General features: G+C 38.1%; 1 protein-coding gene across 1 annotated transcript; it reads right to left on the bottom strand.

Annotated features, from left to right (window-relative positions):
* Positions 1-10029: 10029 nt before the first annotated feature.
* Positions 10030-13380, bottom strand: LOC140884898 (uncharacterized). Its single transcript, XM_073291783.1, has 2 exons — positions 10609-13380; positions 10030-10515 (listed from the first exon to the last, which is right to left on the bottom strand). The coding sequence occupies exons 1-2, from the start codon at positions 13184-13186 to the stop codon at positions 10094-10096; spliced, it is 3000 nt and encodes a 999-aa protein (XP_073147884.1). The 5' UTR covers positions 13187-13380; the 3' UTR covers positions 10030-10093.
* Between the last annotated feature and the right edge of the window lie 223 nt (positions 13381-13603).

Here is a 13603-nt window from a genome sequence, read left to right as displayed (position 1 = left end):
CATGATGGGCGAGCTAAACTTCTTTCTTGGACTTCAAGTAAAGCAACTTGAAACTGGAATGTTCATCAATCAGTCCAAGTATGCCAAGGAATTGGTAAAGAAGTTTGGAATGGAACAATGCTCAACTGTATCTACCCCCATGAGTACATCAATTAAGCTTGATAAAGATGAAGGGGGAATTCCGGTTGAGGTAACCATGTATCGAGGCCTTATTGGTTCACTGCTCTATTTGACTGCCAGTCGACCGGATATCATGTATTCAGTTTGTTTATGTGCCAGATTTCAAGCCGCACCTAAGCAATCTCATTTCATTGCTACCAAACGAATACTTAAATATATTAAAGGAACTACTAATGTGGGTCTTTGGTATCCCAAAGATTCAAATCTTAATCTTATTGGCTATTCAGATGCAGATTATGCAGGTTGTAGAATTGATCGCAAAAGTACAAGTGGCACATGTCAATTCCTTGGAGATAGACTAATTTCGTGGTCAAGTAAGAAGCAGACATCAATTGCTACCTCGACCGCCGAAGCAGAATACCTTGCTGCTGGCAGCTGTTGTGCTCAAATACTCTGGATTCAACAGCAGCTTAATGATTATGGGATTCGGTCGAGTGAAGCTCCAATCTACTGTGACAATACAAGTGCCATAGCCATCACTCACAATCCAGTGATGCACTCTCGGACAAAGCACATTGATGTCAGGCATCACTTTATCCGAGATCATGTCTTAAAGAAGGAAATTAGGCTGGAATACATCTCTACCGATCAGCAAGCAGCAGACATATTCACCAAGCCTCTACCGGACGCTAAGTTTTCATATTTTCGAAATATTCTTGGCTTAGTAGATTTAAGTTAGTATGCATGTGTTTAGGGGGAATGATTGTCAATATGACATTAATAGATTAGCTGTTACGTTGCCATTAATATTGGCATATCATCCGCCTTTAACTAGTCTCTGACAGGCTTCGTACTAGCAGCTTGGTGCTTTGAACCAAATGACATTAATTGGGCGCCGTGATTATGCTCTTCAAAACTTTTTGAATTTCAAAAATACTTTTCATGACATCACCCTATGGCCCATAGGTTCCTATATATACTTCTTTACACTCGTATATTAATCTTTCACCTTTGCTAAAAACTTTCATATTGTATTAAACGCTCCATCGAATTACTCTCAAGCTTTTGCTTACTCTTTGCTCGAGTTCTTATCTATAGATATCATGTCGATCCAGAAGACTTGCCTCGCCATCAACTTTGATTCCGTTGTTCAGGCAAACAACGCAGGAATAACTGAGGTCTTCACCATGCTTGAAGCCTCTGGACTGAAGAAATTTCTGGAATGCAGCGCCATCTGCGATTTGCCTGTTTTGAAGGAGTTCTTCGCAACCGCTCAAATCGAGCATGGGACTATCAAATGCTTGATCAAGACAGAGGTCTACTCCTTCAATCAGAAGTTCTTCGCCAGCACATTTGATCTGCCCTCCAGGGGTTTGACAAAATGCACGGATCTTCCAGATGGTAACTGCTCTTATTGGTTGAAGGAGTTCTCAACTACTGATGCTCCGATCAAACTGCCGGCCCAGAAGACATTTCTCAAAGCTCCATTCAGGCTACTGACTAATATCGTGGCCAAGAATCTTCTGGCCAAGGCTGGATCTTACGACAAGGTGAGGTGACGCTGGAGAAATTTCAATACATGGCTTGTATTGCCTCCAAGATCAACATAAACTGGTCAGACATTCTGTTCAATATTCTATGTGAAATGATCAGGGGCAAAGGGCAATCCGAGGGATTTGCTTTGCAAATCTGCCACATCTTGGGCGTCCTTGGAGTGGACTTTTCCAAGACTGAGCCTCTGCATCCCACCAAATGGCTCAACAAGTCTACGATTCTCAAATTCCTGAACAAGAAAGAGACTGCGGTCGACACCTTGCCCTCAACCGCAAAGGTTATTGCTATCCCTCAACCGCTTTCAACGGTTTCGGTCGTGGCCAAACCAGTCCATACCAAAAAGTCTGCCAAGCGTCAACTGATCATTGAATCTGACTCTGAAGATGAATCACGTGAGAATGTTCCACTGATTCAAGCTTTCAGCAGGTCATCCCCTTCGGTCTCCAAAGCAGCTGTGTCATCCACGCCTGCAGGCGAGAAGAAGAGGCAGCACAAGAAGCTAAAGTCTCTTTCTGGACTTACTCCTACCCTGCCAACGGTCGAGACTACTACCGTTGTTGCTTCTACTGCTCCTCGTCCTACAAAAGGTGTGATAATCCGGGAAGGTGCCTCATCAGCTCCTGAGGTCACTCTAGCTGATCCCAAAGACAAAGGGAAAGGTGTGATGATCTACACACCCAAGGCTCAACCAGCAGCTACGATAGAACTCAATATGATCATCTCTCACGTACTCCGTACTGTCAAGCGTCATCTACAACGTTTTGACAGATGGCATCACTCCCGCACTCACTTGACACTCGCTCAAATATTTCCTAAATGGAAATCTCTAAACGTCATTGAGCAGAAGATGCTTCTATTTGCTGATACTGAAGACATCGTGGAGGCTCTGGGAAGAAGACATCTCATAGACTTGAAGCTTCGAGGAAGCCTGCTATCACTGCTAATTAATGAGCGTGTCAAGAATTTCAAATCCAAGAGTCCTACCGCTGCCGATGACTTTGTGATTTTGACTGGACTACAGGATAGTCTACGTCAAATCACTCAACTACTTCAGCACTTCCAAGCTCTCAACAATGTCAATACACCAGCTTCAGCAGCCTGTTTGCAAGCTTATGTGCTGGAAGCACAAGTGATGATGAAAACCTTTCTCACTCAAGATCAGGGTGAAGAAGACGTCTATGCTCTTCCTTCTTCAGATGGGATTCTGACCGATCTCATCACTGCTGACCTCTTTCAATCATATGCTCTAAGATCGAGTGTAGCAGCATCTTCATCGGTCGACCCCTCCTCAACCGCAGTCCAAGCAGTTACTCAACCGGAAGCAGTTGTGATTGCTCGCTCCTCTCCCGTGACGACCGCTCACACTTCTCCCGGTCATTCACAAGATGTTTTAGAAGTGGTTGCACAAGAGATACCTGTCACCTCTGTGACAGAGGCTCCTTGCAGTAGTGAAGCAACAGTGCCCCCAACGGAGATATCAAGCACTATTGTATCACCTGCATCTCCAGAACAGCAAGTGACTGATGCTGATCCAGCACTTCAACCGTCTCCATCTACTGAAAAGTTTATGGAAGATCTCATTATGGATGAACCAAGTGCTGATCCTGGTACTCCACCAACCATATTGGCTGCAGTCGAAACTATTACATCTCCAACTGTACCATTATTGGAAGGTCCATCGGGTAGCTCTCCAGCAAGTTCACCCGCACCACATCATCGTGAGTCTAGCCCTGTTTCACCAAGAAATGACTCAGAAGGGCAAATGATTCAGACTGATGATTCTTTAATTGAAGCCATGGCCGCAGCTCTAGATCATACCTTGATAAATCGGCTTCATGAGCTCATGCAAACGGTTAGGTCCTTCTCTCAAGACATAACAAACTCATCCTTATCGGTCGATAATTCACGCCAGACGATGATTCGGCATTTCGAGACCGTGTCTCGAGACCTCGCTCGTCTGTCCACAGAGATCACTAATCATCATCGCACTCAAATCAACACGCTCTCTACCGTCTCCGAACAAGTTATCCGATCCGAAAATCGCCTTCATAAGCAGTTGAATGATCGGATGGACACTATGCAAGCCACTCTACTTGCTCAAATCGATGCAAAAATAGACACTATGCAAGCCTGCCTTGGCACTCAACTCACTGAGGTCATCCTTCGGCTCAACCAAGGTGATGCCAAAAAGGGGGAAGAAGAGCAACGTAGAGCAGCAGAGGCAAGAAGACGTGAAGAAGAGTCCAGAAGAAAAGAAGAAGCCGACAGAAGAAGAAGAGAAGGCGATAGGTCAGGAGGAGCCAGTTGGTTCAAAAGATGAACAACTTATCTCTTCTTTACTTATCGCAGCCGCATCTTATTTTTTTCTGTAGGTGTAATAAAAATGCTTATTGTACTTAATGAAATTCATTCTCTCAATGAAGTTCATTTTAATGCTTTCATATTGTTCTTGGAGCACTTAAGTTTTGTCATCACCAAAAAGGGGGAAATTGTTGAATCCGATATTTTGGTGATAACAAACAACAACTCATTGTATAGGAATGTGCTGCCAACCATTGTATTTCAGGAACCTACTACAACTTCTACCGGAAGCTTGTCAACCGCCTTTATCTCTCGACCGGTTGAAGTCACAAGCTTATCGACTGGTTATTCAAACCAGCAGAGGACAAATATCTCTACCGGTAGAATGCCAACTGCCTATCTAGATATCTCGAGACAAGTACCTGTGACAAGATGTTCTTTGCAGGATCTTTTATTAAAAGCAGAACCGGCGTTTCAGAAGATTTGTTGACTCCTGCAAATCAAGACAACATGTTGTACCAAAATGGCAAAAACACAGAATGACTGCAGATAAAGCATTCGACCGTTTATTCCAGTTTTGGACCCTGGAAGTTGTCTGCAGTGTACGATCCTCATGCAGAATCATCAATGCATTTATGAGCATTAAATGTGCATTCAATGCAGCATCAGAACGTTCAAAATAAAGACGTTGATGATTGACCTATATAAAGGGAAGATTGCTCAAACAACAATAAGAAGTGATACGAGACAACGAAGAAAGACAAGCAACTCAGAAAAATTTCAATCACTTGACTAATATCAGAAGTCCTCATCTGATATACTTGAGCACACTTACAAGATCATTCATCTGCTGCTCAAATAAACCCTCGCCTACAGTTCACATATCTGATCGTCAAGGATCATCCTAGGGTTTTCAAGCCTCTCGACCGCTCTGCAGTCTGAGAAGCTCAACTCAACTATACTCAGTGTTGAAGAGACTTGAAGCTGCTCTGAAAGCTTCCACCAGTCTGATAAGAACTGAGAATCTTATCTGTGTAAATCTAGGAGTTTCGGATTAGGCATTGGATAAGTCCTAAGTCTGAAGTGGGTGTATTACAAGACGTTGTAATAACCAAAGTCTTCTAGTGAATTCCTTCCTAAGTGGAAGAAGGGGAGACGTAGAAGGATTAAGCCTTCGAACTTCCATAAAATCGTGCTTTAGCATTTACTGCCACTTATCTCACATCCTGCTCATACATTGCATTATAAACTTTGCATCACTAAAACCTCTGAACTTTTTCCGCACTATTTAAGTTGTTCAAAACGTTTTAGAAGTTGAGAAAACTGATTAAGTGAACTAAACCTCACTTGATCATTTTAAAGAAGAACAAGATAAGTTTCAGAGTGTATTCACCCCCCCCTCTACCCTCTGAACCGATCCCAACACTCTTGCTCCATAGTTCCGTCTATGCGTCCGCCAAAGTGCGCAACCTACACAACAAACCGGGAAACAGATTTTGCAGACACAAAATATGAAATACAAACAAAACACATAAATAAAATACATAAACGAATGCAAAAAACAACTAAATGACATCAAAATAAGCAACAAAAACATAACTATCAAGGGTAGACAAATCTTGACTTGAGACCATGATTTTGAGATTTTGATTTATATATTTGAATTTTTCGCACGGTTTATTTGTGTATTTCCTATTTTTAATGCTTTTAATTTATTGACCATGGATTGAATGATTGATTGTTTAGAATCTATCTTTTGAGAGAGGGGATTTTGAATATGACCTAGGAAAATACATCGTCTTTGGTGTTTATATTTTTCGAGAGGCATATAACTCCATAGAAGTTATTAGAAGAATTACTAAGCTATTTACCGGATTTAATAGTTGAACTTAGATAGAAATATTGAGTTTAATATTAGATACAAATTTCAGCTTAACACTTGAGAAAGGAAGTAGAAAATAATAGGGATTCTTGGCTAATAAATTAGAAGGATTTATACTTAAGAAATCATTAGGAATAAATCTTGGTGGATAGTCAAGTGAAGTCGAACCTCTAGAATTTGTCTCTCATTGAATTTTCGTCTTGCGAACTCATTGTTAATTAATTTTATTTATTGCAAATTTTAGTTACTTAAACTCAAACCATCATCGTAACTCTACATAGGATTAAAATTTCATTAGTTTCAAATATTTAATATAATATCATTTTATTCATTTTCTGTTGGATCGACTTGGACTCATTTTCTGTATTAAAACTTGACATTGTATGCTTGCGGGCGAAAAACATGCAACATCAGCAACACGGAAAAATAAGTAAAATTTCCAATTACGATAAAGATTAAGGATTGAGATTGAAATTTGACAGTATGAAAGACCAACATCACAAAAATACAAGCATATTGGACCAAAAACATAATTTTTCCTTAAATATACATACATCCAACCGTATAAGATTTTAAAAAACACTAAATTAGCAAAAATTATTACATTATTTTTTATATTAATATAATCAGTTTGCATTAGTTTGGTTTGATTAATTTCTATCCAAAACTTGAACGAAATCATTTTTTTACAGTTTGAATTGATGACTTTTTAATTTCTTTATGTTATTGTTATTATATTGTTTATATATTCCTTTTATTTAGGTTTTTTAGCGACCTTTTATTTAGTTTTGAAAACTCAACAAAATTAAATTTGTATCTGTTGTGAAAAAGTAAAAATTTATGGTAAAAAGTAAAAACTCCAAAACTCAAAATATATCAAACTCTACACTTCACAAATTTTTCTCTCTCAATTTAATTGTGTTTCTCTACACAAATGGAGAGACCTATTTATAGATCTCATTTGGAGATTAGTCCAAATATTAATACATCATCATCTACATCATCACACACTAATTTTCAAACTTTTACAACTCTTATTTTCAACATTCAACTCTAATATAATAATAATATATTTTCAACACTCCCCCTTGTGATGATGATCGTCATATGATGATTGTCTTTATTACGTGTTTTATGTTGCCTCGTTAAAAACCTTACTAGGAAAAATCCAGTGAGATAAAAATCATAGTAAGGAAAAAAGAGTGCATCCATGTAAACTCCCCCTCATGTTAACACTATTTCGTAGATTGCTCATCCCAATGTAATATATATTATTTCTGAATATCGTCGTACGAAGCGCCTTTGTGAAGAGATCTGATGAGTTCTCACTTGATTGAATGTAACAGATATCAATATCTTTATTCTTCTCAAGCTCTTGAGTAAAGGCAAAGAACTTTGGGGGAATATGTTTGGTTCTGTCACTTTTGATGTATCCTTGTTTCATTTGAGCAATACATGCAACATTATCTTCATATAGTGTCATAGGCTTCTTGTCTACTGATAATCCACACGATGTTTGGATATGTTTGGTCATTGAATTTAACCATACACATTCACGACTTGATTCATGTAATGCAATAATCTCGGCGTGATTTGATGAAGTTGTTACGAGTGTTTGTTTCTGTGAACACCAAGAAATTGTAGTGCCTCCACGAGTAAATACATATCCGGTTTGGGAATGTGCCTTACGTGGATCAGATAAATATCCAGCATCAGTGGATGACCATGTGTATTTTCAATAATTCTTCACATCATTATTGAATTAGGATGTCCCAATCGATCATGCCAATTGGTTAATATTGAAGAACTATTAACCATCATATTTAATTCGATTGGACTTATATCTGATTTTCATCAGTTATTGTCTCAGTTTCATACCCATGAGATATATGTCATTAAAACTCAAAAATTTTTTTTTTGATTGTGGTGAATATAAAGCATCATTTATCAGAAATTTTGTACTATTGGGTAACAAAAAATGTTCTTTACCACAACCTTCAATCAACTCTACAGGATCTGATATTGTATTCACCATTATTTTTGTTGGTTTTAATTCCAAGAAATATCTTTTATCTCGAAGAATAGTGTGCGTTGTACCATTATCGGGTATGCAAAACTTCCATGGGTTTATCTTTTCTCATAGCATTTTCCATATCTAACTTCAAAAAAATGCAATAAAGAAAAATCAAGGATAATATATATATGTAAAATATAACATGTTTCATAAGAATATATGAAAAATATAGCATGTTATATTCTAGTCCCACCAATATATTAATCAATGTTCTCGAAATCATTCAAAAAATCAGCAGCATCGAAATGAGTTGAACCAGTTAAATGGTTACTATTTTCGACAAAATTAGTCTCTTTTCCTTTCCCTGTTATTGATTCTCTATAGAGCTTACATAGGTGCCCAGGGAAACATTACCAATGTCCTGAAGTGCCACATCTATAACAAGCACTTTCATATCTTTTTGAGTGATTTTTATTTTCACTCATATTTTTATGCTGCCTTTTTAATGGGTGATTCGTGACTTTTTTTAAGATGAGTTATTGAAGTAATTATCTCGATTATTTTCATATCCACGACCGCGACCACGACCGCGATAATTTCTACGTCCACGTTCATGCCCACGCCCTCGACCTCGACCAAAGTCTAGTTTATGCCTTTGATTTTTGTTTTCATTTTTACTTACGACATTTGCTTCAAATGCCGTAGATACAGTGGGTCGGGATTGATGATTTCTCATTAACAATTCGTTGTTCTTTTCTAGTGATATTGAGAGCAACGAATTCAAACTTTTCCAAATTTGACATGGTGGTAGTAGAAAAACAACAATGCATTTTATTAGTTAATTTCCATTAATATAACAATACAAAATAGTGGAAAAATAAATAAAAAGTGCGAGTCGGATATTCACCGACAAATACAAGAATCGTGAGCATGATAATCATAATAGTTATAAAAAATAGCCTTAAAAATTCCATCATCTTCTTCTTCGAAAAATTGAGGAGAAATTATTTTTGAGATAAAGAGTGAATTTGGTGTGATTGAAATGTGTTTGAGTGATCATATTTATAGGCAAAAAACTAGCCGTTTTGTTACCGTTTGTGACCCTTTGGGGTAAGAAAAAAAATTGATTATGTGTTGATTAAAATTTTTTGATAATCATGTGATGCATATAATGATAATCATAATTAAATAATTATATATGTCATATCACATTTTTATAAGGTCGGTGTCATAGACATCCTTTTATATAATAATATGAAATTATACGAATATGGTTAGTATATATCAATAATAAATATATATCATATCACGTTATTATAAGGTCGGTGTCATAGACATCCTTTTATGTAATAACTTGAAATTATATATTAATATAGTTAGTATATATATACATAATAAATATATATCATATCACGTTATTATAAAGTCGGTGTCATAGACATCCTTTTATATAATAACATGAAATTATATATTAATATATATACATAGTAAAAATATATAAACAGTAAAATAAATATTCTTACTTGTTGAATATTTTTGTCTTCTCCTTGTGTTTTGGAGCGTCGGAAATTATAGAGAACTTTCGAGCGATCGTGCTGATAACATGTTGTGAAAAAGTAAAAATTTATGGTAAAAAGTAAAAACTCCAAAGCTTAAAATATATCAAACTCTACACTTCACAAATTTTTCTTTCTCAATTCAATTGTGTTTTTCTACACAAATGGAGAGACCTATTTATAGATCTCATCTGGAGATTAGTCAAAATATTAATACATCATCACACGCTAATTTTCAAAATTTTATAACTCTTATTTTCAACATTCAACTCTAATATAATAATAATATATTTTCAACCGTATCTTATATAAACATGATATCTTTCAATAATTCCTGTTTTTATATCCCTTCTACTTAGCTTGAAAAATGTGTCACTGAATATTGTCAATTAAATATCTCGACTATTTATTCGACATTGATAAATATCTATATAATTCAAAATTCCTCACGTGCATAGCAAGCGTGCCTTCCTGTTGCATAGATACACAGGGACATGATACCTTGCAAACATGGGCTCTAGCTTCGCAGTGCTTAATTTTTTTTTTTTTAGATGTTAATGTCAACAAAAATATTTTAAAAAAAATATAATTGGGACGTCAGCTAAGCTGTAATCCTCATCTGGCGACTGGCAAAGCCATGAACAAATGAATGTAAAACTCCACGTTTCATACAATGCTGTAATCACTATATGTGGAAGATGTTATTCCAACTGACGAAGCAAATGTAGCCGTAGTGTCTCCATTCAGGTAATTCTTGAGGCGATCCAGGTCATCTGCGCAATCGAGCATCGTTGGCCGAGTTGAAGGTAACTCCTGCGTGCAAAGGAGTCCCAGTTCAATCAGTTCACTGATGGCCACTTGCCACATTCTCTTCACCTCCGAGGATTGATCTCTTAGTGCTCTTAGCAACGAGGGGTCGACAACGTTTTCGGTGTTTCTGTGGTAGTGATTCTTCACATACCTATGCAAGCTCAGCCCTCCATTGAACATGTCATCAGTAGGCCTCTTTCGAGTCACCATCTCAAGAACCAAGATTCCGAAGCTGTAAACATCACCCTTCGTTGACGTATTCGATTCAAACCCATATTCTTGAATGCAAAAATGAATGTTAATACGCATAGGACATACAATTGGACTGAATAGACATAGAACATAAAAAACCGGAGAGAAACGATTTGTACCTGGTGCTATGTATCCGATCGATCCACGTAATATATTTGCTGTGGAATTGCCAGTGTTCTCAACGGCTCCAACATTCTCTGCTTCGGTAGTCACTACCAACCTTGCTATCCCAAAATCGGAGACTAAGGCAGTCAAGTCGTCGTTGAGAAGAACGTTGCTCGGCTTTAGGTCACAGTGTATGACTTTAACTGGAGAATGGTGGTGCAGATAGGCCATCCCTTCAGCAATATCACTGCAAATGTTCACCCTTTGGATCAGGTTCAAACCAGATGATCCTGTTCGTAAACTGTTGGTTGTTTGAGGATATAGACAACTATCTAAGCTTCCATTCGCCATGTAAGGCAGGACAAGTGCCTTGAAATCTGGCAGGCTACAAGCCGTGATGATTCTTATCAGATTCCGATGGCGTATTCTCTTCAGGACCTGGCATTCTCGGTTAAAACTCTTGGTTGAATTTCTGGTTTGTACATGTAGAACCTTGACAGCTATTTGTGTTCCGTCAGGCAGAGTTCCTCTGTAGACGTGACCGAAGCTGCCAGAACCGATGAGTCTTTGATCATCGAATCCCCCAGTGGCCTCCAAAAGTTCTTTGTATGTCATTCTAGGAAAGTTTAGTGACAGATCAGGCGCCTGTTTTCTCTGTTTTCTTTCTTGACTTGATAAAATGATAACTCGTAGGCGCTGACATCCGATCCAGCAACAAACTGTGGAGAAGAATCCTGATATGAATATGACTATGCAGAAGATTATCAGGAAGAGGCGTAAGTGCAGAAGCCGTAGCTTATGTTTGCATTTCGGAATGCCTGGAATCGACCCACAGAGATGCTGGTTTCCTATGAAAGATAGATATGTGAAGGACTTTAGGACATCACCAGAGGGAATCATTCCAGAAAAATCGTTATCCGCAAGATCAAGAAAGGTCAAAGTCTTGATGTTGTTCAAGCTATCTGGGATCGTTCCGTTCATGTTGTTTCCCGAAACATCAAAACTTGCAAGGTTCTTGAGACTACCCAACGTGTCCGGAAGAATCCCTTGGATAGAATTATTAGCTAAATTTAACACCTTCAGCTCATAGCAACTTGAAATCTGAGAATAGAGACTTCCGGTAAAGTTGTTGAATGACAAATCAATCTCCTCGACACTTGACAACGTGCTCAGTTCAATTGGCAATGGACCTTCAAGCTTATTATGTGACAGGTTGAGAAACCTTCTCATTTCATGCCATTCGGATATTTCGGAAGGGACCCTTCCGGTTAATCTGTTATGTGATAAGTCAACTTTGGACAGAGAAGTGCATCTGCCTAAGCTCCGAGGTATATGTCCGGAAAGAAGATTGTTATTGAGGAATAAAAAATTTATCATCGACAAGTTTCCTAGTTCTTCTGGAATCTGATCAGACAAATTGTTATGTGATAGGTCCATCAAGCCCAGCTTAGTCAGTCGGCCTAGTGCAGCCGGGATCCTAGTGAAGAAGTTGAATGATAGAGAAAGTTGTTGCAATTTAGATAAATTACCGATTTCGACTGGAATAGTCCCAGATAAAAGGTTGGAGGAGAAATTCAGCAGCATTAAATCTGACAAATTCCCAACTTGTGGAGGAATTGGTCCACTTATCTGATTTTCTTGGAGTTGCAAACTTTCCACATGTTTAAGCCCTGCAATTGAAATCGATAAACGCCCTCCAAGCTTCATGCTTGTCATTTGCAGCTCCGCAAAGTCACTGTAATTTGCCAGTGCATAAAAAAAGGGTTCAAGATTGGTATTATTATCATGGCTAATCATTTTATTGCCTGATAAGTGAAGAATTTTCAAGTTCCGAAACTTTGAGAGTATCCTGGAAGGGAGTTCGCCAGAAATACTGTTGTTTTCAACATCTAAACTGTACATTTCCGTGAGGTTTCCCAATGAAACAGGGATTTCTCCGAAGAGTAAATTGTTGTATAGATTCAAGTTCCAAATGTTAGGACAATTTCCAATTTCGAACGGGATGTATCCAGTCAAGCCGTTCCAAGAAAAATCTACATTTTGCAGGCTACTGCTGCAATTGGCAAAAACAGCTGGTGGTATCGTCCCATTCAAATTGTTTTTGAACAAAAAAGTTAACCTTAGTTGTGAGAGTAGAGAGAAAGATGTGGGTATTTCGCCTTGCAAATTATTTTCGCTAAGATTGAGCTCATGAATTTTCCTAAGGTAGGAAAGTTCCCAAGGAATGCTGCCAAAGAATTGGTTGTTATCAAGGTATAAATATCGTAGTTGTGTTAGATTCGAAAGCACGGGTGAAAGCTTTCCCAGAAGGCCAAGATTAGTCACGTTCAGGACCATCACACGGAGCGCACCCTTCCGACTACACGCCACGCCTGTAAAGTTGCAGACATCGGTCCCCTCGTCCCAATTCGACAGCTTTGAACTTGTGTTGGATAACAGACCGTTCTTAAATATGAGTAGAGTGGCTTTATCTGTGTCTAGAGAGTGGTACCTGTGAAGATGAAGGGCGCTGGCGCTCGGGATCGCTCTGTTCCCCAGCATCCGGACGGGGTGATGTAGCAGGATGATAAGTATCAGTATCTTGAATAACATGCTGCAACAGAGGATTTTGAATCTTGATAATGTTTCTTTCCTCCAACATTGGGAGGCTACATCTTCTTCACTCGCCTAAGCATATTGAAACATTAAATTTCAAGATTTTTTGTGGTGGGAATGTTGAGTTCAACAAAGGTATGATTTGTGGAGAGAACTTTAAAGTTAATGATCATGGATTGGTCTGGGTGCGAGTGGACAACCAACTAGCTAGGTGTATAATGCATTAGAATTAAGCAAAATGTATAAGGATTGCTCTTGCAGAAATCAAACTTGGATATGTTTTCGTGAAATGTTTCGAGGGAACTAAAAAATTCTTTGGAAAAGACACAAACTTAAGGTTTTTAATTAACTACATATTTATGAGGATGAAAATAAGGTCTTGCTGTATATATATATATTATTACATCATACTTA

This window comes from Henckelia pumila, chromosome 2, assembly GCF_033568475.1.
Source record: "Henckelia pumila isolate YLH828 chromosome 2, ASM3356847v2, whole genome shotgun sequence".
In the NCBI taxonomy this organism is placed as follows: domain Eukaryota; kingdom Viridiplantae; phylum Streptophyta; class Magnoliopsida; order Lamiales; family Gesneriaceae; genus Henckelia; species Henckelia pumila.
The sequence above is the reverse complement of the archived record's forward strand: the minus strand, read 5'-3'. Positions and strand labels throughout refer to the sequence as shown.

Bases quoted from the DNA above. Each gene is read 5' to 3' on its own strand.
- LOC140884898 (XM_073291783.1), bottom strand. From the start codon at position 13,186: ATGTTATTCAAGATACTGATACTTATCATCCTGCTACATCACCCCGTC. The intron at 10,516-10,608 runs GTACAAATCGTT...TTTGCATTCAAG, and splicing joins GATCGGATACATAGCACCAG to AATATGGGTTTGAATCGAAT.